Source organism: Kogia breviceps, chromosome 14, assembly GCF_026419965.1.
Source record: "Kogia breviceps isolate mKogBre1 chromosome 14, mKogBre1 haplotype 1, whole genome shotgun sequence".
Classification (NCBI taxonomy): domain Eukaryota; kingdom Metazoa; phylum Chordata; class Mammalia; order Artiodactyla; family Physeteridae; genus Kogia; species Kogia breviceps.
This window is the reverse complement of record NC_081323.1, coordinates 29,031,370-29,057,655: the sequence shown is the minus strand read 5'-3', so window position 1 is coordinate 29,057,655 and position 26,286 is coordinate 29,031,370. Positions and strand designations below refer to the sequence as shown.

The following is a 26,286-nucleotide window of genomic DNA, read 5'->3' as shown; positions in this document are numbered from 1 at the left end:
TTGTCTTGCCTTTCAGGCCTCTGCCTGGAGCGTCTCTGCACATACACGGAGAGGAAGGGCAGTGGAGGTATGGCTGAAGACTTCTCACTCTGTGAGGACCCCATGAATCGAATCACGAGGGAGGGTTACAGCAGCGGCAGAAGGAAAGGGCAGTGAGGAGGATGGAGGAAGTGAGGGGAGAAAGGAAGAGCCAGGCTTAAAGAGAAAGAAAGCAGGAGCAGAGCACAGGCGGTACCTTGAGTTACGCCCAATGGGGCAGGGACCACTGGCCGTGAGGGTTAAAGCCCAACTACGGATCTGCACACTGAAATCCTAAGCAGGTTGGAGATGTTTTTGCACTAATACTGCCCATGGCTCTGAAGCATGCTGGTGCCTGGCCTTCCCACCCCAGCTGCATGGAGGGCTCCCCAGGACCTCAGTGGGGGAGGATGCAGCAGTACCAGGGCTCAGACACATACCTCACAGATCTTTTCCAAGGAGGGGACGAAGAAGTCATCACACACAATCGCCAGCGCATAGAACATGTACATGGCCTGGAAGAGAGGAGAGAAGGGGTTAAAGTCAGAGTCATTACACCATGTACAAAGTCGTTGCAATGCCTGCCACCTCCCACCCTCCCACCTTGTCCACCTCCTAGGTCCCCAAACACACCACGGATGCCTGCCCCAGGGCCTTTACACGTGCTGTTCCCCCTGCCCAGAACACGTTCCCCCCAGATCAACTTGGCTCTGTCTTCCATGTCCTTCAGGTCCCTGGGTTAATGTCAATCAAAGCAAGGGGCCTTGGACTCCCCTCCCTTCCCTTTCTCTTCACCCCCCTTATTCTGCTTTGTTTTTCTTGACCTATTTTATGTTCGATTAATTTGTTTGTTGTCTCTTTCCCCCTCTAAAAGTCCATGAGGGTATGAACTTTATCTCATTGATCCCTAGCAATCAGCACAGGGCCTGGTGCATAGTAGGTGCTCAATAAATTTATGTGCAATGAAGGAACAAATAGATGAATACTTCCTACTGAGTTTGTTCACGCTCCTGTTCCCTGCAGGACAGCCCCTGCAATCTGCTTCCATATCCTTGGTCAACCATAACCAAGGCATTCCTTGGAATTCTACCTTTGGGCCACAGATCGCTTCTCTACCTTAACCAACTCTATGTCTCCTCTTTAATCAATGAGATCTTATTCGCAGTCCATTGTTGGTTGACCACTCAGCATCCATCCTCCACTCCTTCCTAACAGGACCCCAGATTTGTTCCCATGTGGAAGGTGTCTCTACCGTTTCCTCCAGGAGTAGATCACCCTGATGGGCCAGAGTGCAGTATTCCTCAGTGATGGCTATTGGTTCGGGGTGGGCATGTGACCTTGGCTGGCCCAATCAGATGGCAGGAAAGGCTTTACAGTCCTTGCCACAGAGTGGGTCCTCACCCTCCAGCTATAGACCAGGAAGCTGAGAGTCCTGACTGCCACTGGCCAACAATTGAGAGAACTCTGACTTGAGATGAAGTTGACCCTGAGTCAATGTAATGATGTCACTGAGCCATTGATAACATGATCCCTGAGCCACCCCCTGCCTCTGGACTTCATAGCATAACATACCGGCAAACAGGACCATTTGATTTGGAGTTTCCCTGTTACTTGCAGCCCCAAACTTCTAATGGACGTGGCTGCTCATCCTTTAAGTTCCAGCATCCTCAGGAGTCAGTTCTCTCTCATATTTTGACCTCCCAGCATCTTTTCCTTTGGCTAATTGCTCTGCAGGAAGGGCCTCTATCACATACCCCACCCACCTCACCACAGGGCACGGGCCCAGGGCCCAGGCTGGGCACTGGAACATGCCATTCTCCATCAGGCAGTGGTGGGTGGGCAAGAGGTATGCTAGGGCCCAGGCAGGGGTCAACAGAGAAGCTGGGAAAGGGGGCCTCTCTCCTTGGAGATAAAAGCACCACCTGAGTCTGCAGCTGCCCTAGAGAGCCTGCCTGAGAGTGAGCTCACCCAGCAAGGAGCCGAACCAAGAGGTAGGACAGGTGGATACACATGTGTGTACACACACACACACATGTGCCCAGTGACACCATGTGAACTCTGGGCCCAGCTCAGCCTGAAACCAATGTGGACTCTCCAATTTCATGAGCTGATAATGTGCCTTGGATACTTAAGCTGATTTGCATTTCTGTCACTTGCAGCTGTCCTTCTGGAAGCCTTCTGGAGCAACTCAAGCATGAGACGATCTCTCTGGCCTTTGACTCTTGGCTGTTGCACTCATTTAGACACTCCTCCCCCTTTATGAACTGGTTCTCTTTTTTACATCTATGTGTTTGGTCTTTTAAACAAGATTGTAAGACTCTAAAGTGCATCTTAACACTTGATTCTGTGGAAGTATCAGACAAGGGCACAGGAACATATGCAACAGGGATATTCATACCAAAATGCTGATTATAATAAATTACCAAAGCCTAACAAAATATACCATAGGGGATGGGTTATATAAGTAATGATTCATCATTCAAGGAAATACTGTTAACAGGGATTATGTAAATTCATATTTAGTGACAAGGAAAGGCATTTACGATCCCTTGTTAAATAAAAAGTGCTATAAAATATTGTGTCCAATCTCCTTTTTGTTAAATTATCTATGCATATGAGTGCATACATATACACACACTTATATATTGATATTTGCATAAAAGAGTTTGTAAGACCACAAATCAAAATAGTTTTTCCCTTGGTGGTGTAACTATCTGCACTTTATAATTCCTATCCATATTTTCTGATTTTCCACTTTGAATTTGTGTTTCTTATGTGATTTTTATAGGTGGTGGGAGATTTGAGAGGTCAGGACTCTTTCTTACACTTTTCTAATCTCTGGTGAGCCTGGGAAGCCAGCCATGCCGAGAAGCCTTAAAAATAACTTTCTACTGATTGGTCTATTCATAAGCTGTACAAAGTTTTTTGCCTATGGGGTGTTTTTTTTTGGGGGGGGGGAGTGGAAATGTCAATTTAAAAAAAAATTAGTGCTATATTTTATAGCTTTGTGGGTGAGTCAGAATATACATTCCCAAGTTGCAATGGACTCAAACCCTCTTTTGCCATATGATTTGGCTGATCCCATATTATGCAGGCTTTATCATTATCTTTGAAGGGACAGCCAAATGCAGTAATTGGAATACAGAGTTACACATCTGTGGATTAACCAAGAACTAAATAAGCTGTCCGTAGCTGACATACTCAACAGGCTAAAACCCCCAATGCTGCTTACAAGTCCATAAACTCTCTCTCCAAGACCATTTTCCAATATTATGTATTGATCCTGTTTCGAGGCAAGAAGCTCCATCTAATGCACGGCAATGTCAACACTTGGATCAGGATCAGAAATGAATAGATCTGCCAGGCTCTCTGTGCTTTCAAGGGTGATGGCTGTTGAAAGCCAAGTTAGTGCCGTGCACAAGTCAGCGTGAGGTGAGGACGCCAACCCTCAGATACCCTGTGACGAAGCTCCTCTGACATCTAGGGGCCTGCCAAGCCATGGGGCTCCTTTCCAGCTGCAGAGCACCTCCTGGCATCTGAGGGTGGCATGGCACTTTGCTTACAAGAAACTCTCTTCTAACCATGTTACCCACTGGAAATCGGTTTCCCACCGGAAAAACAAACAAAACAGAACAAGATATTGATGGGGGTGCTGTGTGTGTGACAGGGGTGGAGGGATGTGGGAATTCCGTATCCTCTGTTCAGTTATGCTGTGAACCTAAAACTGCTCTAAAAAAGGTCTACTGCTAATAAAAACACAAAACCAAAACAGCATCAAGGAACAAAACAAATGTACAAAGTCAAACTTGAAGAGGCACGGGGTCTACTGGAAGTGTGATATCGACGGTCCTGTCAATACCACTGGTCCACGTATTTTAGAGAATGAGGCATTTGGGGATTAATTTGACCATTCCTGTATTTCCAAAGGATATAATAATAGCATCATTGACAAGGATAATAATACCACCACTATTAATAATATTTGCCACTCTTCATGGGGCCAGAAACTTTGGCCTGCTCTGGTCCTTCACAAGGACTCTCTCACTCAGTTCTTCTAATTCCCATGGGAGGCAGGGCATTACGGACCCGTCTCCCAGTACCTCAGAGAGCATCATAACACATCCAAGCACCCTCTCCAGGCCTTCCCATGGGGCCTGGCTGCCGCCCACTGCAGAGGTCATTTCTGATTTGCCACCCCATCTCCACTTTCTATTTTCAGCTCGCCTACTAATAAGCTGTCTTCTCCAACCACACAGAGAGAGGGACGGTTTCAGAATCCTAGCCATCCACTTTTGGGGGCTGCCGTTTCAGAGCCACTGATGTCCTTATTTATTTATTTATAACATCTTTATTGGAGTATAATTGCTTTACAATGGTGTGTTGGTTTCTGCTTTATAACAAAGTGAATCAGCTATATGTATACATATACCCCCATATCCCCTCCCTCTTGCATCTCCCTCCCACCCTCCCTATCCCACCCCTCTAGGTGGTCACAAAGCACAGAGCTGATCTCCCTGTGCTATGCAGCTGCTTCCCACTAGCTAGCTATTTTACACTTGGTAGTGTATATATGTGTGTGGACAGTTTCAGTTCCATTGGGTAAATACGTAGCGGGCCTCTCACTGTTGTGGCCTCTCCCATCACGGAGCATAGGCTCCGGACGCGCAGGCTCAGCGGCCATGGCTCACAGGCCTAGCTGCTCCGCGGCATGTGGGATCTTCCTGGACCGGGGCATGAACCCGTGTCCCCTGTATTGGCAGGCGGACTCTCAACCACTGCGCCACCAGGGAAGCCCACATCAGGCAATTTTAAAGGTTGACTGAGACTAATAAAACTAGGGAACTTTGGTGACAGTGGTTAAACCGAAAAATAGCTAAGGTAACAGGAAATCATCATGGCCTGTGGCTTAATGGAGGTGAACAGGCTCTAGCTGAAATGTCGATACACATAAGGACTTCCATACTGTGAGGGCAAATGTATCCCAACAGCATGACATTAACCCTGCAGTTTTATGTGGCATCTACAGTCAGGGATTTTCACAGACAATTTCCTTGTACTACATCATCTGCATTGGTGTTGCTCTGTCTTTCATTTCAGTGAAGGTGGTGCTGGAGTAGCAATTTCCAGGGAAGATCTACAGAACTCTGGCCTTGGTGGAAATTGTTCTAAATCTCCTAGGGAATACGGTTAGAATAATAACCAAAAAAAATCTGCCTTCTTTCCTTCTCTGCCTTTTTCATAGCTTCAAGTGATCATATATGATTAAACTTGGTAAAAAAGTTATTTCTTTAAAAATCATTCTCCCCCCTGACAAGCTTGGTGTCCAGTGGCCCCATGATGTTATGGCAGGACTGACTCACATGCCCATTCTCTGTCTCTGCTACCACCACGGCCATCGTTCTGAAAATGCTCACTGCCCTGGTGACTAGAGAGAGAAATACGGCCTCAAGCCAGACTTGGGTTCTGACCAAGAGGATCTGGGGCTGAGGGCTGCAGGGAACAGGAAGGTAGCAGATGGCTAGGGGTGCCCCCTGGGCCTGGCATATTATTCAGGTGTTATTAATTTAGAGAACTCTACTGCCTTTCAATGGTCAGAATCCGCCTCAATTTCCTTGAAGACTTGACCGATGGGAGTTGGTACATCAGTCCCAGCTCCCTTTTCCCCTGGGTGGGGTCCCTCCACGCTGTCTGCCCCGGTTCCCACAGGTGAATTAAGCTTCAAGTGCACATAGTGTTGTAAACTCCATCGCTCACCTTTTATTAGCAATTGTCCCTTTTCTGTCTTACTAACTGCACTCCAAGTGACAGCTGAATTCTTTCTGTTTTTTTTAAAAAATATATTTATTTGGCTGCACCAGGTGTTAGTTGCAGCATGCAAACTCTTAGTTGCAGCGTGGGATCTAGTTCCCTGACCAGAGATTGAGTCTGGGTACCCTGCATTGGGAGCACGGAGTCTTAGCCACTGGACTACCAGGGAAGTCCCTGACGACTGAATTCTAATGCTTGTCTCAGGGTCTGCTTCTAGGACAGCCCAAATTAAAACAAGAGGGAAGTGGGTTAAGGAAGACTATGGAAGGAACGAAACGCAGTATGAAATCAAGCTGGACCATTCTCAGACACAACTGTCTTCCCAAAGTCTAGTGGAGACAGTAGTGTAAGTGCCTGACCATGAGCTTTACTGGTTGTAATATAAGTGCCCGACATTAGGCTTTGATCCCCTAATGGATGCCCCCATTCGGCACCCATTCCAAAGGCATCCACCTCAGTAAACACATCGCCAGCTACACAACTAGATGAGGAGACAGGTGACCCCACCCTGGAAGCTCCCTTGTCAGAAATCCTGGGTGACTCAGATAAGCGACCACTTGAGTGACCTTGATTTTCCCTACCTGCACCATAATTCCTGCTCTTATGTTTTAAATTTGCCAATAAAGAGCGACCCAGAGCAACCCTAGACACCCCATCCTTGACCTCAATAAAGGCACTGGGTTAATCCCACCTCCTCGCAGAGGGGACCAAGTTCATTAACTTGGCTCAGGTCACACAGCTACTAGGTGGCAGAGGCAAGATGTGAACCCAGCAACCCACTTCTCTAGTACATGCTTCTCTCTCTCTCTGTCTATATACATATAGATAGGTAGATATAGATACAGATACAAAGATATAGATATGTATAGATATATATTATAAAGAGATACCTATATCTCTCCCTATTGTTTTTTGATTTTTAAAAATTTCATTTTATTTTTTTATTGTGGTAAGCATGCACAACACAATCTTTACCATTTTAACCATTTTAAAGTGTATAGTTCAATGGCATTAATTGCGTGCACGTTGCTGTCCCACCATCACCCACCACCCTCTTCAGAGCTTTTTCATCATCCCAAACTGAAACTGTCTCCATTAAACACTAACTCCCCATTCCCCCTCAACCCAGCCCCTGGCAACCACCTTTCTACTTCTGTAGAAAGTATCCCTAGTGTTTCCATGAATGTGAATACTCTAGGGACCTCATAGAAGGGAAATCTTACAGTATTTGTCCCTTTGTGACTGGCTTATTTCACTCAGCATAACGTCTTCAAGATTCATACATGTTGTAGCAGGTGTCAGAATGTCCTACCTTTACAAGGCTGAGTAATATCCCCTTGTACGGATACACACATTCTGTTTATCTATTCAACTGTCACTGGACATTTGGGTGGCTTCCGCCTTTGTGGCTGTTGTGAATAATGATGCCGAGAACATGGTGTACAAATATCTGTTTGAGTCCCTGCTTGCAATGCTTTGGGGGTAGATACCCAGAAGTAGAATTGCTGGATCACGTGGTGATTCTATGTTCTATTTTTTGAGGAACTGCTTTACTATTTTCCACAGTGGCTGTACCATTTTACATCCCCACTGACTGTACAGGGTTCCAATTTCTCCACGTCTTCACCAACACTTGTTATTTTTTTGGTTTTTTTTTTCATAGTAGCCATCCTACTGGGTGTGAGGTGGTATGATCAAGACACAGTTTGGGGTTTGGTTAATAAGTTCATTTTTGAAAGTAAATAAAATCCCCCTGAAGCCCTGCTGTCAGGACAGGAGACAAGTATGACAGAGCAAGAGCAATGCTTCCCGGGTCCCCCGGCAACCCTCCCCACAAGCAGGTGTACACATTTCAAGAAGTCCATTCATTCTTTCCAAAGGAAGAGTCTCCTTTGCAGAATCAGGAATGAAAACTCCCTTTCATCTATGTGGGCTTCCTTCCTTTTCAGAGTATTGCCTAGCAGAAGTCTTCACTGGGCTGACACGGAACAGGCGCAGGTCAGGGCAGAGGGAAAGGAGGACAGTCAAGGCAGGACTGAGGGCAGGGAGTTGGTGGCGGGTTTGGGCATCCTTGCCAGAGGCTACTGCCCAGCGCCACGGCCTCAGCTGCCCACATGGGCCCGCAGGGTGTGGAGATGAGACACGTGGATGGGGCAGGGTCTGTGGCTCACTGGATAGTGGACGCCCATCTCAGGTGGGCCGGCTGTGCTCTGCCCTGACCAACGTTGCATGAGAATATGTGCTTAGTATGGCCAGAGCTTCTGATCTGCCAAGAGAGAAGCTGCACATCTGGACTCAGGTAACATCTCATGATATTGAGTAATGAGTACCGACGCTCTGCTGCCCCTCCTCTCCCTTTGTTGATTCTGCGCCAGGCACACAGGTCTCCTGGCTGTTCCCTGAATGAGCTCGGCTGGCTCTGCCTTCGGGCCCTTGCACTGGCTGTTCTCTCTACCCGCCCCACTCTCTCTGCAGCCGTCCACATGGCTCCGTCCCTCGTTTCCTTCAGCCTTTGCTCAAACCTCACCCTTGTGGAGCCCACTGACCCTTCAATGTGCCTCTCCTGCACCCCCCCTCCCCCACTCCTGCTTCTGACCCTGCCTGCTCCACCTCCTCTTTTTTTCCTTTACCCAGATTATCTTCTAGCACACCAGATAATTCTTATTATGATTCTTATTTCATTGTATGTCTCCTTCCTTAGAATGTGAGCTCCACAAGGACAGAGGTCTTTGTCTGTCTTGTCCTCTGATGTATCCCTAGTGCCCAGAACAGGGCTAGCACATAGTATGTGCTCAATAAATACTTCCTGAATGAATGGTTGAATTCAACAATTGTAAAGCACTCAGCCAACCACAAGAAACCTGTCAACTGTCAGCACTGTGACCTCAGGTCGGGTCCAACTGCCCAATTCTTTGATCAGGAAAATGCAACACCAACATGTCTGCTAAATATGTAAGCACAGCATTTTTTTTTTTTTTTTCTTTTTTGTGGTATGCGGGCCTCACTGTTGGGGCCTCTCCCGTTGCGGAGCATAGGCTCCGGACGCGCAGGCTCAGCGGCCGTGGCTCACGGGCCCAGCCGCTCTGCGGCATGTGGGATCTTCCCAGACCGGGCCACGAACCCGCGTCCCCTGCATCAGCAGGCGGATTCTCAACCACTGCGCCACCAGGGAAGCCCAAGCACAGCATTTTTAAAATAAATTTATTTTATTATTTTTTATTACTTTTTTTTGGCTGCATTTGGTCTTTGTTGCTGCGCACGGGCTTTCTCTAGTTGCAGCGAGTGGGGGGGTACTCTTTGTTGCAGTGCGAGGGCTTTTCATTGCAATGGCTTCTCTTGTTGTGGAGCACGAGCTCTAGGCACGTGGGCTTCAGTAGTTCTGGTGCGTAGGCTCAGTAGCTGTGGCTCTTGGGCTCTAGAGCACAAGATCAGTAGTTGTGGCGCACGGGCTTAGTTGCTCCGCGGCATGTGGGATCTTCAGGGACCAGGCATCAAACCCACGTCCCCTGCATTGGCAAGTGAATTCTTAACCACTGAGCCACCAGGGAAGTCCCTAAGCACAGTATTTGGTATTAAAGCTAAACACAGAGATCTTCACTGGATTCTCCGTGAGCTTAAAGGAAGGATATGGAACCTAGGTTTCAGAGAGTGAGGGAAAGGGGGTGGTAAGACTATCTGGAGGAATTGATGCTTATATCATGTCTGAGAAGATGAACATGAGTTAGACAAGCAAAGAAACTAGGACAGAATTGACTAGGCAAGGGAACCGGATGAATAAAACATGGTATCATAAATTAACATGGTTTGTGCTGAAAACTACAGATTATTTACTATGGCTGGAGTGCAGATTGTGAGTGAGGAAGCAGAGACAGATGAGGCTGCAGAAATAGGCAAAGGTCAGTTTGGACAGGCTGAGATATTTGGATGCACAAGTGCAGGCTATCTGTGATGATCAGGAATCACTGTTGACTCTACTGGAAAAACCTTATGATGATGGTGATGATGAAAGTGTTTTGGATGGTGTGATGGTGGTTGTTATGGTGATGATGTTGATGGTGATGACAGCGATGGTGATGGGATGACGATGGGGACAATGATGAAGATGGTGATGGTGATGATTATGCTGGTGATGATGGTGATGGTGAGGATGGTGGTGGTGGTGATGAGGTGGATGATGATGATGATGGTGACGGTGATGGGGAGGATGGCGATGATGATGGTGGTGATGGTGGTGGTGGTGGTGGTGCTGGTGGTGAGGATGGTGATGATGATGATGATGGTGATGGTGATGGGGAGGATGGTGATGATGATGGTGGTGATGGTAGTGGTGGTGTTGGTGCTGGTGGTGAGGATGGTGATGATGATGATGATGGTGATGGTGATGGGGAGGATGGTGATGATGATGGTGGTGATGGTAGTGGGGATGGTGATGATGATGATGACGGTGATAGTGATTGTGATGTAATGATGATGAGGACAATGATAATGATGGTGGTGATGATGACAGCTAACAGTTTTTGAATACTGACCACTGAGCACATGACCACTAAGCATATTGACCATATGACTAAGCATAGAACTGCTTTAAAACTTAATCCTCTCAACTAGCCCATGAGGCAGGTACTGTTGTTATCCCCACTTTTCAGACAGGAAATTGAGGCAGAGAGAATATATGCCCAAGGTCACAGCACCAATACAAAACAGAAAGTAGACTTCAGCCCCATTTGTATGACTCCAACCCAAGCCAGTCATGGTTTGAACCCAAACTGCTTTCAGTAGCAAGAGAAGAGATGTGGTCTGAATGCTCAGGACGCTCACTGGATTGAAGATTTCTCAAGACCTCTCATGCTTCCTTGAGTTATTTCTTCCCTTCCTGCCTCTCCTACTTCTCCATGAAACTCCCCCCTCTTCCATCGCCACTAAACCCTTGTGACATACTCTGGGAGTTCTGAAAACCCCATGTGACATGGGCTAACAGTAGGTTTGTTTGCCAGCACTGGCCTCTTCTTCTTCAGGCTCATTGAGAAAATGATAATGACCTCTACTTTGAGGATATATTCTAAAAAATAGAGAATTTAACTTTTCTGGAGGACTTTGAAATTCCAACATTTACTCAACTATCTGCAAGACGCTGGAACTCTTCACTTCAAGGTTGGTGAGACACCTACCTCTTGCCTTAAAGTTTTTATTAGTAACCCGAGCCAAGCCTTTCCGAGGCAAACCACAATACAGCAGGAATTTCCATGCCAGAGTCAGAGCTAAGCTTATTGTGCAATGCGGAGCCTTTGAAAGATACCAGGCTGGTTAAAGTTATCAAGATATTTGCATTCTTGCCTTTCTGTCATTTTTTTGTTATTCTCTGTCCAAACACAGTCTTGGGAACTGGTGGGCACCACAGCTGCCAGATAACATCAAACAGTGGATGGCAGGCGAATCCTGCGCAGGCAATCAGGACTTCCAAAAACAGAGTTGGCCCGAGACATGGGTGCTTCAGGCGGGCTCATCATCTGGCGCCTCTTCAAACCCATGCTCTTTAAATATTTACTCAACATTTATTTAGTGGAGAGGGGAGGAGAAACTCAACTTCCATTAATAAAAAAAATGTGTATAGAAATCAAGCCTCTTATTAATGCATTTCCACTGGTTCAGGCAAAGTCAATATTCTGAAAAATATTCTGTAAAATCTTCCCCCATTTTTTCTGTAACTGCTATCTCTTTCAAGTTTCTTTTGCAAAAGGATTACTCTTAAGTAGGCAACTTCTTGTTGGTAAATTCAAAGTTTTAATATCTAATATTTAGGTAGTAAAACACATTATGCATTGTTCAACTTTAAAATTTCAGCTGGTGACACTATTTACAATAGCCAAGACATGGAAACAACCTAAATGTCCATTGACAGATGAACGGATAAAAAAGATATGGTACATATATACAATGGACTACTACTCAGACATAAAAGAGAACAAAATAATGCCATTTGCAGCAAACATGGTTGGACCTAGAGATGATCATACTAAGAGAAAGTAAGTCAGACAGAGGAAGACAAATATCATATGATACCATTTATATGTGGAATCTAAAATATGATACAAACGAACTTATCGATGAAGCAGAAACAGACTCACAGACATAGAGAACTGACTTGTGGTTGCCAAGGAAGAACTGTGGTGGGGCAGGGATGGATTGGGAGTTTGGGGTTAGCAGATACAAAGTATTATATATAGGATGGATAAACAACAAGGTCCTACTGCATAGCACAGGGAACTATATTCAATATCCTGGGATAAACCATAATAGAAAAGAATATTTAAAAAGAATATATCAATATATATGTATAACTGAATCACTCTGCCATACAGCAAATTAACACAACCTTGTAAATCAACTATACTTCGCTAAAATTAAAAAATAAAATAAAATTTCAGTTGGTGGGATGATGTGAGTGCTTACAAAGTACATGTGATAGAAATAGGCTGGCAGTAGCAAAAAGCAGGAAGATCTATTTTATTTCTATTATAGGTGGCTGTTTGCTTCAGGTGGAGGAAATCCACTTATTTGTCTTCAATTGCGTTGTGCGGGAACCTGAGTTAAGCGGCACCGTCTTTCTTGTTTTAGTGCCCTTGGTAGGTCAGTGACTCGGGAAGGGGCTCAGAGGGCTACCCCACAATCTAGCTTTGGGCACCCAGTTGAAAGCCACGGTGATGTGCCAGGTTGCAACCACTTCCTTAACTGTGTGTCTTTACTGTCCTCTTATCAGAACTGACCCAGGATCCTGTGCTCCGGGAGTGGAAGGAGGTTTCCCATCAGTGGTGGAGGGTGACCCTGGGTCATCCCGCTTGTGATCGGTATAAAGCGCCAACCGGCTGGATGGCTGTGGTAGGGGTCCAGTCTGGGGCTGTGTGTCTAAGTGGGGCTTAAACTCTGACCTTCGTTTTATCGCTTAAGATCTAGTGCAGTTAACGAAGCCGGACCAAAGCTTCATAATACAGTACTTCAGTTTCACACTTCAGTGACAATCCACTAAAATCACTCCCAGGTGATTACTATGGACTTTTATCTAGGAGGTTCAAAACCTCTCTTGCCAGACAATTAGCTTAGCTGGGCACAGAGGGTCCTTCCCCTGGGCTGATGTTCAGGCTATTCCGAGGAATCCTTTGTAGCTGGACAACAGTACGAATGACTGCTGGTCTTGGGTGTCCTTCTTGTGTTCTATTATGTGGTATGCCCTTAGAAAGCACCAGGGCTCAAAACAGAGATGCTCTCAGATGTTCTACTAAAAATCCTCCCCATTGCTGGAGGAACAATACCACTGATAATGAGAAGGGGACCGACTTTTGCTGCAGTTTGTAGATGCTGACACCAACGTTAGGAGCTGGGGCTTCAAGGCAGAGAGGTAAAATTTAATCATGTTTTCACTCACCTCCCCCAGGGCTCAGAAAAAGCAAGATGCAGAGTTGCAACTAAAAACCCAAGGCATGGGGGTAAAGCACGCTGAAGTACAAGAGAGAGAAATTCCCTTGAGGTTATAAAGGGACTGGAGAACAGTGGCAGCTTTGAGTGTCTGCATTCTCTCCTGGAACCTACAAAGCAGGAATGGAAGAAAGCTGCCGGCCAGTTGCTCCTGTTCTCCCTCGGTGTAAAGAAGTTGGTGGAGGCTGTGATGAACCGTGGTTATGAAGCAGGAATCAGATAGCCTGGTCCATATCTCAGCTGTGTGACCCAAGGTGAGTACTTCAATTTCATTAAGGTTTCAGTTTTCCTTGTCTTTAATGGGAAAGGTAACAGTACCTACCTCATATGGTGGTTTTGAAACTAGATAATGCATGCAAAATTCTTAGTGTCGTAGCTGGAAATGCTGCAAGCCTTCAATAAATGCTGGATAATATTACTATGGCCAGGGTCATGATTATTTCAATTAACTTGTAAGAAAAGTGGAACCAACTGAACTGAAATGGACTCAGGAAATCATTCACACTTTGTTCTTTACACAGACACAAGGCAAGATAAGCAGGCGTCTTCCTCTCTTCAACTGGATCTGGGGGCCACTTCAATGGAAGCAGGCACTCAGGAAGGGTTTCCTTTTCCTTCCTCCTCTCATAAGAGCTGCTGCCTATCCACAGAAACCCAACACAAGTTTCATATTCCAACAACACGCGCTTTAGGATTCCCCAGCGGTCAACAGGGATGGCCAAAGCAATGGTAAAATCCAACCCCCCCCAACCCCGCCATCCGATGTTAATTACAACTGAAATGCAGATGGTGTCAAAATCTAGGCCCATCTGTTCCCTGTCTGTGGGAAGTTTCCCCAGCAGAGAAGACCGAGCCACAAACAACTTCCTCTTGCCCCAAGAAAGACAGGACTTTTGCATTTAAGAAAATATCTTATTGTTTGTCATGATAAGATTGTCTCTGATCTACAGAGAAAACCACAGAAATGTTAGGTCAGACAGCCAACAAGGCGAGGTCAGTGGGACAGCCTCAGGAATGCAGACGGCTTTCCCAAGCTCAAGATCTTACCACAAGTGAAGCATTTTGGACATAAGAAAATATTTGAATATGACTTGTGTTCTGGTTGGTAAAACATCCCCATACCCACTCCATATATAATTCCAGTTATTAAGTGGCCTGGATGAGGGAATTATTTGATTGGATTCTATTCCTCATACTTCCATTACCTGTCTTTTTAAGAACTGACAAAGAAGTAATTTTCCCTTGCCCTTTCTTTGAAGAAAACAAAATCTACTAATTGAAAGGAAGAAAAATAAACGTCATGGCTCCTGTAGGGAATGCCAGTGTCCCTGGGTCTGGTCAGGTGGGGACTTTGAATCCACTGATAGGAGCCGATAGAGAAAGCATTACCTAATGGACGCAGAAAGCACCTCTTCTCCATTGTATTTTATCAGCCAGTTTGCACCAAACAAGGTGCCTTTGACCGTGGACCTAGAGGGACCCAGGGGGTTGTTTACTAGTGGTAATCCAGTGTGTAAAGAAGCGTGTGGTACATGGAGCAGATGCTGTTGATGCCCCTTGGACTACTTAAGACACCCTGGCAGCTTCCTACCCAGGATGGCTTCCTACCTCACCTGGGGCCAGTGGTTCCGTGCGTTTCTGCCTGAGGCCACCTCCAGTGCTAGAGAGCTTTCCTCAGCCCATGGGCAGAGCCGCCTGAAGGTGCCCAGATAACAACGGCACAACCATCAACAAGAGAGAGACAGGAGTCGGGGTCACCACATCCACTCACAGCCTGCTCAGCCCCAACTGGACAATTCTGAGTCGGGTCTACACCTCTCCCCCAAGATCCACGGTGGGATTAAGCCCAGCTGCTCACACTGTTAACCAGCTCTTTCATACCCCCTTGGTTGGCTCCCCTCCTTTCCCTGTCTTGTCTCCCCTGCTCCACTCCCTTGCTTCTGCTTCCAGAGCTTCACCTCAAATAAACTTCCTGCAGCCGGCGGTGTGCTGAAGCAGGCTCGTGTCAGCTCACAAGGGCCAGTTATTAAACTTTCAGCAGTGCTGTAAGTTCATTGATGTATTGGTAGCTTAAAATTGGTCATGGTGTAGGTATTTACAACATGGAAATGAGCAAATGCTACAAATCACAGCTTTTTTTCCCCCAGGAGAGCCAAGTGTTAAATGTCTACCAGTACACCACAGTCTTCAGCCTCGTCCTTGACCCCGGGTTTGTTTGGGGAGCATCCAAACTAAGAGTGTGCGTAGCAGGTGCCCCACTGAACCAACCCATGAGCATTTATGGAACAAAAGAATCATATTTGCCCTGATTATTACAAGCACTCCTTCACTGACCAAATTAATAATTCTTCATGCACTCAACTACTGGAAGAGGATTGGCTTCTAAATTAAGAGTTAAGGAAGTAGGCAGAGAAACTGAAAGGAAAAAAAAAAAGCCAGAAGCTACTGCCACTTGAAACTCATTCAAGACGAAAATATGGAAGAAAACTTTGGGACCCTGGGTTACACAAAAATTTATTAGATAGAACACTAAACTTTTAAAGAAAACCAGGAAAGCAAAATATCGATGAAATGGACCCCATCAAAATAAAATTTAATAAAAACAACAAAACTTTGCTCTTCAAAGACACTGTTAAGAAAATGAAAAGGAAGGCCACAGACTGGGAAAAAAGTTGCGAAATATATATTTATAAAGTACTTGTATTCAACATATATAAAGAACACTTAGAACTCAAAAATGAGACAACACAATTAAAAACATGCAAAATATTCGAGCAGACACTTAAAGAACATAAATGAATGAGAAATAAGCTCATTAAAAGATGCTCAACAGGACTTCCCTGGTGGCACAGTGGTTAAGAATCTTCCTGCCAATGCAGGATACATGAGTTCGAGCCCTGGTCCAGGAAGATCCCACATGCCGCAGAGCAACTAAGCCCGTGTGCCACAACTACTGAACCTGTGCTCTAGAGTCTGCGAGCTACAACTACTGATCCCCCGTGTCACAACTACTGAAGGCCATGCGCCTAAAGCCCGTGCTCCATGACAAGAGAAGCCACCGCAATGAGAAGCCCGCATACTGCAACGAAGAGTAGCCCCTGCTTGCCGCAACTAGAGAAAGCCCGTGCACAGCAACAAAGACCCAATGCAGCCAAAAAATAAATAAAATAAATTTATAAAAAAATAATGACTCTTTAATTTCATAAAGTTAAAATAAAGGATGCTCAACATTAATAGTCATTAGGGAAATGCAAGTAAATACCACAATGAGATACCTCTACCCACTTACTAGAATGGTTGAAATTAAAAAGACCAACAGGGCTTCCCTGGTGGCGCAGTGGTTGAGAGTCCACCTGCCAATGCAGGGGACATGGGTTCATGTCCCGGTCTAGGAAGATCCCACATGCCACGGAGCGGCTAGGCCCGTGGGCCATGGCCGCTGATCCTGCACGTCCGGAGCCTGTGCTTCGCAATGGGAGAGGCCACAACAGTGAGAGGCCCGCGTACTGCAAAAAAAAAAAAAAAAAAAAAAAGACCAACAGTATCGACTGTTGGTGGGAAGGCAGAGCTACAGGAACTCTCATACATTGCTGGTGGGAATACAAAAAGGTACACGCATGTTGGAAAAATGTTAAAAGATGATCATACACTTACATACCACACCCAGGTATTTACCCAAGAGAAATGAGACCATCTGTAGTCACTAACCCTTGTACATGGATGTTCATAGCAGCTTTCTTCATAAGAACCCTAATCTGGAAACAACCCAAATGTGGTTGGATAAAAATAGTGGTACATCTGTACAATGGGATTCTACCTGGCAATAACATGGGATAAACTCCCTCTGTATACAACCCATACACACAACTAAATGGATGGATCTCAAAAGCATTAAGTGATGAAGGTTACATCACCAGTAATAAAACATACCAACGTCATCCCCACCCCACCCCACCATGGGACATGCTGAAAAGAGCACCAGGTCACAGGGGTATTTCGTCTGAACACGTATAACCTCAACCAAATCATGAGAAAACAGGACACAAACTCAAACTGTCCTGGACTCTTCAAAATTAGGACTCTTCAAAATTAGGTCATGAAGAAAGACTAAGGATGTGACAGGACTTTTGCATTTAAGAAAATATCTTATTGTTTGTCATGATAAGATTGTCTGTGATCTACAGATCTTCAGCAACTAAAGAGACATACAACTAAATGCAATGTGGGGTCCTGGGTTGGACGAGAAAACGAAAACCTGGTAAAATTTGAATAAGTTCTGTAGTTAGTTAATAGTACCATACCAGTGTTAGGTTCCTGGTTTTGATAACTGTATTCTGGTTATAGGAGATGTTACCATTAGGGAAAGCTAGGTGAAACGTATGTGGGAATTCTCTGTGCTATGTTTGCAGCTTTTTCTGTATGTCTGAAGTTATTTTTAAATAAAAAGTTTTAAAAATGGTGATTTTTAGTATGCAAATTATACCTCAATAAAGGTGATTAAAAAAATAAGCAGTTCCACATTTCTCAAAATGTGACCCAGAGAGTCTGTTGTTTCTTTGAGGAAACTGAAATGAGGACATGGTAAGCACGGGAAGCTCCATCCTCATGTCTCCCCCGACCCATCTGCTACCTTATGTTATGCTTCAATCAAGCACGACCTGTTTTTCCCTGTTTTATATACACATGTAAATACATATGTACATGCATACATACATATACAGACACATTTATTCTGCTTATGCCTTCGCTCAAAAAGGGGGGGTGTTACTGCTAAGAACTGTTAAACTTTTTCAACAATAGGATTATATTTTGAAACATTCAATTTAGGTCTTACTTTTTTGGGGAAGAAACCCATCTTTAAGAAAAATGGAAGTGGGCAGGTGGTTTTGGGGATGCCTGTTGAGTTTGAGGTGGTGATGCCAATACATGGACACAATGATGAGCTAGTATATGTTTAGTAACCGACACTCTGGGTGCAGGGGAAGTTCTGATATGCAGCATCTGCGGACTTCCATGGTATAAATATCACCCCCATGGCCACTGTTAGGCCAGCTCCGTGATGGCGAAGTGGGGAAAAGATGTGCATGGGGGAATTCCCTGGCGGTCCAGTGGTTAGGACTCTGTGCTTCTACTGCAGGGGGAACAGGTTCGATCCTTGGTCAGGGAACTAAGATCCCACGTGGCAAAACAAACAAACAAACAAAAAAGAGACATGCATGGTTGGCTCTTGTGAGCCAGGTGGAGCCATTGCCAGCACACCATGGGACAGATGTGGCTGGCGAAGGGGGCAGGACTTGGTATACTGGTGACTGGGAAAGAGGATCTCACGAGTGTTTGGAGGTGGTAGAGTCCTCTTTATCTGGCTGAGAAAGGCCATAGAAAAGTCACGTTGTCACCATCCCAGGAGAGCAAAGAAGACGTAGGGAGAAAAGAACCACAGTTTGGGGCTTCCCTGGTGGCGCAGTGGTTGAGAGTCCGCCTGCCGATGCAGGGGACACGGGTTCGTGCCGTGGTCCGGGAAGATCCCACATGCCGCGGAGCGGCTGGGCCTGTGAGCCATGGCCGCTGAGCCTGCACTCTGCAACGGGAGAGGCCACAACAGTGAGAGGCCCGCGTACCGCAAAAAAAAAAAAGAACCAGTTTGTCCTCACGAGTGTGTGAGCTGCAGAGTTAGGAATCATCCAGGGACCCGAGCCCCACGAGGATGCTGTGCCAAAGAAGAGTGTGCTGCCTGCAGACCCCAAAGGGCCGGGGCTCTGGACAAGCCCAGAGGCCTGTGCATCTCGTTGGCAGCATGTGGCAGAGGCCAAAAAAACCAATCAGAAGGTGGAGAAGCCCCCACATCTCAGGCCACTGGGAGTGAAGGGAAGACTTTTAAAAACTGGGTTTGGAGAAGTGTGGGGAATATGCACATGGAGTGTTTTCTAATTAGACTCCTTTTCTACAATTTTGGGTTTTGAGGTCAGTAAGGATGTAGCACAGGCCTGTCTGTGCCTTAAGAGAGAAAATGCAACACAGAGGAAGAATGGCATGAATCTAACCACTTGGGAGTCTTGGGGAAAAGTGTCCCAACCAGGTGTCACAGATCTGTGGGAGAAGTGAGTTACATCTGAGTTGTGTGAGCTGCCAAGCTGAAACTGCCTTTCCTCCCTCCCTTCTTTCCTCCCTGCCTCCCTTTCTTCCTTCCTTTCAACACATTGGCTACTAAAGCAACATTTTTACACTCTGGCTAAAACCACTGCCTCCTTCTCAATGTGACAAGATTATTTAGGGTTTTCCAGAAGAAAGCCCACACTTATTAAGTGGCTTCACTCAATGGTGAAATTATTCAGCTGACTTGGAATTCTCTGCCCATTTGGGTGATGGGGCAGGGAAGAGGACAATTTAATAAGACAAACTGATTATTAACACCGAGACCAATTTCCCCACAACAACATACTGCCAGTGAGAAAGGAGCTGTATTTTGGAATTTCCTTCATGCCTAAGGCACACAGTGTAGAATATGAGCAGTGAGCCATTTTCAATGCCCGTGGTATGTCTTCTTGTGCATCTTTCAAGTGCATCTAGAGTAGGTGGTCGGCATTTCCTCGGCTTGGGTTGATGAAACCATCGGTGTGGGGTATTTGCCACTCAGAGGAGAGGGGTCCCTGAAAGCTCAGGGCAATTCATAATGCCCTCCAGTCATTTACAGAGTGACTTTTGGGTCCTTCTTTTCCCCATGAGATAAGAGAACTGGTTTGAGGAGGTCCTTTGATGCGCTGATGATCTTCATTTTATAAATAAGAAACTGAGTTCCACTGAAGAGGGCCTGGATGTTCCTGGGGGGATGGACCAAGTCATGGGTGCCACTGCATGAGAAGCAGGTCTCGTGAACTCTTTCCAGACGAGTGGTTTTCGGGACACCGCCTGGAGTAATTTGGTGATTATCTGCTGTCCTAAGTTAGCCAGGCATCGATTCTCCTTTCCCCTCGTTGAGACTAATGAAAGAAGACATATTGACCATTCTTGAACTGTGAATCTGACAGGTCGGAATTGGATGATGGATTTCTCATCCATTAGTGTCCTTTGGCTTCAGTTTCCTTTAGTTGGGAAGTGTCCAATCACCACCAGGGGCCTCCGAAAGAATTCACCTTTGCTGCCGCCGAGCCCTGCCAGGATCGTGGGACATTCTCTGAGAGGTGATGTCTCTTATTTATTAGCAGCAAGTACATGGGTTCCTCTCCTCCTTGTGAGTCTTTGAGCTGAACAATACGCACAGGTTTTGCTGTCTTTTTCGGGGATGCTAACAGTTGTTTGGGGCGTTTATTAATGCCGGAGTTTGCCAAGGCTGTGTCTAACTCAAAGCAGTTTTCCAAAATTGCACAGAACTAGAAAACCACACTGCTTTACCTAACAGAAGCAAAAGTATCTGCTTAATCCAAGTACATGAGAGAGCAACCTTTAGCAATACTGGACAGGGCCCTTCTGAGCTCTGCTGCTAACTCTCAGGACCCTTTCTGTGTTGCCATCCCCTGCCCCTTCCAAACAAGGTAGACTGGCTTTGTCATCGTGGGCTGGCGGAAGTCCTTTCTCGCCTCCGTTTGGTTTCCCCAATGGACTTTCCTCTCTTCACTTGCCCAGTCCGCTGCAAAACCAGGACATGGAGAAAGTCGAGACACGTTCAGAGTTTGCTAACCTTTATCTCAGCTCCGCCTCGCTGCCTCTGGATGCTCTGATGCGTTACTCGGGGAGGATAGAAACTGCTGTTTGAGGACCCCGTGCAGTGTCCTGTGAGAGGCTCTGCATGGTTTCCTACTGAGGTGTAACAGCAACGCCATGAAACTGACATTGTCAACAAGCACCATGTTACAGGTGCAGAAACTAAGGCTCACCGAGATGAGGTAACTTGCCCAACGGCCCACAGCAGGAAGCTCACCCCAAGCCCAGCGCAACTGCTACTCCCATGACATTCTCTCCCCACCCTTCCTCTTCCCCTCTCCCTAAACTTTGCTGCAAGTGCATCTAGAGTAGGGCTAGCAAAGAGAAATATAATGTGAGCTACACATACAATTTACAAATTTCTACTTTTGAAGTAATATTTTTAGTTCAAAAAAAGTAAAATATGATATTGCTTATATGTGGAATCTAAAAAAAAATGCTACAAATGAACTTATTTACAAAACAGAAGTAGAGTCACAGATGTAGAAAGCAAACTTATGGCTACCAAGCGGGAAAGGAGGGGTGGGATAAATGAGGAGGCTGGGATTGACATAAACACACTACTATATAGAAAATAGATAACTAACAAGGACCTACTGTATAGCACAGGGAACTCTACTCAATACTCTGTAATCACCTTTATGGGAAAAGAATCTAAAAAAGAGTGGATATATGTATACGTATAACTGATTCACTTTGCTGTACACCTGAAACTAACACAACATTGTAAGTCATCTATACTCCAATTTAAAAAAAACAAGTAAAAATAAGCAAGTGCAATTAATTTAATGTTTTTAAAAACTGAATATATCCACATGATAATCACATAATTATATCACATGCAATTGATATCAACATATTAATGTGCTATCTTACATTCTCCTTTTCCACACTAGGGGTTTGTGATCTGGTGTGTTCCACACTCACCACACACCTCAGTTGGGACGCGCCACCCTTCGGGCTCCAGAGACCTGTGGCTGGTGGCAGCCACACTGGGTACGCACAAAGAATGCCCCGTTTTCCATCTTTGGGTTATTTCTTCTCAAATCGCATTGTTGCCGTTGGACCCATCCCTCTGCCTTTGTGATCAACACCTCGGATTCACTGTCTACCTTTTCTGAATCATCTTCCTTGCTTTCCCATACTGCCGGCAGTTCTTAGGAGGTCCGCCCACCTGCATAAGTTCCCTACGACATCACCCAAAGGGGCACCGGTTTGTCTGGCTCTCTGAATGTGCCCTCTCTTTTATACCCCAACATTTTATATTTCCATGGTGTACGTTCCTGGAAACATCCCAAGGCAGACCTGCCCATTCAACACACACCCTCTCTCTGCCCCACCCCCCTGGTCCTGGGTGTCATCTTCACTTGCATAAGATCATTTAAGAGGCTTGGGGTGGCCATCTCACAGTCAGCTCACGTATGGCATCACTGCACGTAAATGGTTTCATCCGCGGTCCTTTTACACACCTCGTCAGGCATTCTGTTATTAAATATTTACCGAGTGGCCACAATGTCAGAGACACATCCTGAGGGGCTGAGGAAGAGGTAAGGATTATTCCCATCTGGACTCCAGCCTGTTGAAGTTTACACAGCTGTGTTTCACAGAGGCCGTTCTAGCCTTTGATGAGTGAGAGCTCACAGCTTCTGAGCTGAATGTATCCCTCTCACTGTGAAAGTCACCTCAGCTTCTTGCGATGCAGTCACCTCAAAGTATCTGTAACCTGCATACCCTCTCCCCACAGCTTTTAAGCGTTCTGTCAATACCCACTACCACTGCCCTCTATCACACACAGGTGTACACACACAGGTACGCACAATTACGCACACACAGGTGGACAGGCTGCCCGTCTGCTGTAAATTGCATATGATGTGACAGAACAACTCTCTAGACATTAAAAGAAAAGGAAGGGAGAGAGGGAGAGGCAAGCCAGTCTGGGGTCTCTGCAAGCTCTGAGAACTGTACACTTTGGCTCTTGCCCACCACATGGACATGCCAAAGTCCTACTGAGTATGCGTTTATGGACTCTGGTAAGTATGTTGTCCTTCTTTCCTCTGATGATGCAAGATGACACCGGTGTAGGCTGTCACCCAATCTTGTCCCTTCTTGTTCATAGAAACTGACACCCAAGGTAGTCGGGAGGGAACCTCCCCAACAGCGAGAGTTATGAGCCCAGGAGAGTGGAGGCGGCCGAGCAAATCCAAACAGGGAATTTCAAGAGGAGGCAGAAGGAAGAAAACCAGATCTTTTGAAATGCTTAACCTCCAGGTCAGAAGTGAATGGAATCAGCTGAAATCAGATGCTGTTTCGTAATGAAATTATATCAGGCCCCTTTGCTGGAGCCCAGAGATCTAGCTGGTCAACAGTGAAGGAATGAATCCTATTGGGGCACAAGATAATGGAAAGAAACGCCACAACTGGGGGAAAGCAGGGAGACCTGTTCTATTTTCCTAAACTTCTAAGGAGATGGCCGCTATGCTCTAAAGACCTCAATAATCTGGTGTTGGAATAATGTCCACATCAGTAGGATGTATTGGGTGGTCTTTTCCTCAGCTAGGAGGCAGCTGTGGAGACAGCAACACGACAGGGCTGAGTTTTACTTTGCAGACGCCAAGGCTGTCTGCAGAGATCTGGGGATGTGGGAGGAGAGCTGTTCCTATCTGCTTTTTCCTCTGCTAAAGGGAGAGGCTTAGCGGAATTTTTCTATTCCTGGCTAAAGCCTGAGCCCCAATTTTGTATCCTACGGGGAGAGGATTATTTCCAGAATGTACTAACAATGAGACATTCAAAGAAAGAAAGAAGTGTTTCTCAAGATAAATCTCTAAGCCAACGGAAATCTTTTAGGTGAGAGGTAACTAAATTGAAAATTGTTTCCAAGCCAATAAAAGAGCCAGCAGCAAGGAAGTGAGTAGCTTCTTACACAGTCAGCAAAATCATCTTTCTAGTTTTTGTTTTATTTTTTATGTGTTGGCTTTTGAGATTTTGATATATTTTGGGCCCCAAGAGCGGATCAGGCAGCTGAGGTCAGGCTGTTTGGTCCTCTAGGGAGTGAAGGGAAGGAGGAAAGAAGGTAATAACGTAGTCTCTCGAAAGTGATCCTAGGATTCATTAGGAGGAAAGTTGAGTGTGCCCCACAGGGTGGATGATCGGCAGGAGAATGGCCTTCCGTTGGAGTCCTTTAGTCCCCAGGAGCCAAAGGAACAGAGTGTTCCCAGGCTAAAGGTCACCTGTCCTACCAGCACAGGGTGGTGTGTCTCTAGAGGTCTCTAGAGGAGACCAGGAGGACGCAGAGTACGAAGAAAAACAAGAGACTCATGGTGCGTTATAGCAACTTCACCAAGGAATTTGTTCTCCTACGCCCATCCCGAGGGCAGTGGAAGGTCATATGGATGTGTGATAAGTAAAAAATAATATCATTTGTCTTAATTTTTGGAGATTTCATTATACGATAGATGTGGATGATCTTCTCAACATCCTGACTCTCTGTTTCTTGAATTCTTCCCGTCCAAGGGTCTCATCCTCCACCCTACCTCAGATACTCACCTGTGGAATCACACCATGGTAGACTTTGTCATTATTAATACCTCAAATCCATCCCTTCCACCCTGATCACTTCCTCCGCCTTCCCAGTGTATTCCTCTAGCATCACTACTCCAACAGTCCTTTCCCTAAATAGAGTCTCCATCTTGAAACCACGAGGACCAAAGAGAAGCTTTGCCAGCCAGAAAGATGGCACATCAATTACACTGCAAAGGCACGGCGCTAGCCCTTGAACTGACTCCTGGGAAATACCTCCCTGGAGATAAATAGGCACCTATGAGTTTAAGCCACTCTTCATTGAGTTTTCTATCCCCTGTAACTGAACACGACTCCAGTGATGCAGAGCCCACCTGAGCCGTGGCTCCAGTTCTCCTGTCCCCTCCCCACTCTCATTTGCTCTCAGACCTCACTGACAACTTGCTTCAAATGTACCTACCAAGCTCACCTTTACCCTCATTTGCTCTGAATTACTGCCTCTTTTTAAGTTTCTCAGTCCAGTTCCCTAACTGCTCATGACTTTCAAGGCACTTCCTCTCTCAACCATACTTAGCGATTACCATTCTACAAAAGTACAATGTACGGGTCTAGCAGACACAGAGAGAAGGCTCGGAGTGACATCTCCTTGTGCAAAGACCTAATTTCATTTTGACATCATGCCGCTAGGCTTCAAGTTCAAAATAAAAGGTAGAAATTAATTTCCACTTTTCTTGTCCACGTGGACATGTGCACATGGGCACACACACACACAACACACCAAACCTCAAGCTTCTCTAATTGTGATTTTGTGGCTACACATAAGTCAAGAAGGTAGAATTCTTCTTTCAGTTTCCAGTTGTTCATTTGCCTCATTGCGTGAACTAAGGTTAAGTCTTTGAAAACGACTGCCAGCCCCATCCTCCCACTGGGTCTCCCTTTTCCTCACTCCTTTGTGAGAAGTGTTGAATCCTACAGGACACAACAGAAATTAGGTCAGTGATACCACAGGCATTGTTTGGGGGTTCTCAAATGGCACATTCTTAGAAAAAATGTTTTTCCTCTAAAATTTATTTTATCTGTTGCCTTCTGAAGAACCAAAAGGAAGTACGTAAAGCAGAAAAATGGAGTGGGGAAAAAAAAGGAAATTGCTGTAATTCTTGAGTTGTATCTAGAATAGCATGGCAAAAGTAACTTTCAGAAATTTGAGTAGACCAAATTTAGTAAATGCTGTCTTGGCAATTCAGAACCTTTATATTTTTTCACCCAAAGTTTTTCCCAATATGAAGGACTGACAGTGATTAGGTATGAGTCAAATACAAGATTTTTTAAAGAAAATATCGAGAAATTTTATCTTCTAATTAATGTTGTAATTAAAAGTAGTCACCTTGGGAGCTGATACCATTTTTCTCAAGTTTTCTATCTTTCAAAACATACTTAGAATTCAGATTTTGAGTATCATATCCTTCAGAAAAAGTCCAGTCATTCAACCCTTCATCGTTTGGGAGTGGATATGATTTTTCAAACTATCAAAGGCTTTTGAGATGAAATCTAGTAAATACAATGAAATTAAGTTAGGAGTAATACGTATGTTGATGTCTTTAAAAATGGTGTCTGTCTCTTGGTCAAAACTGAGATATTGGTTCTTTCATGTCAACTTTAAACCTTGGAGGACAATATCCTTCATTTGGATGGATTCATTCCGTACTGTTTCCCCAAAGAGCAATTGTAGCAGAGGAATGTCTAGCTAGCCACCAAAAACGGGTGCTCTCCTAACCA

The 26,286-nt window shown here is 45.4% G+C and overlaps 1 protein-coding gene across 2 annotated transcripts in view; it reads right to left on the bottom strand.

The window, feature by feature from the left end:
- Positions 1–26,286, bottom strand: part of SLC24A3 (solute carrier family 24 member 3) — a 467,486-nt gene that overhangs the window by 128,925 nt on the left and 312,275 nt on the right. For both annotated transcript variants that reach the window (XM_059038845.2, XM_067012544.1), the window contains exon 4: positions 459–533. In XM_059038845.2, the coding sequence (XP_058894828.1) occupies positions 459–533 (75 nt within the window). The remainder of the gene's footprint in view (positions 1–458; positions 534–26,286) is intronic.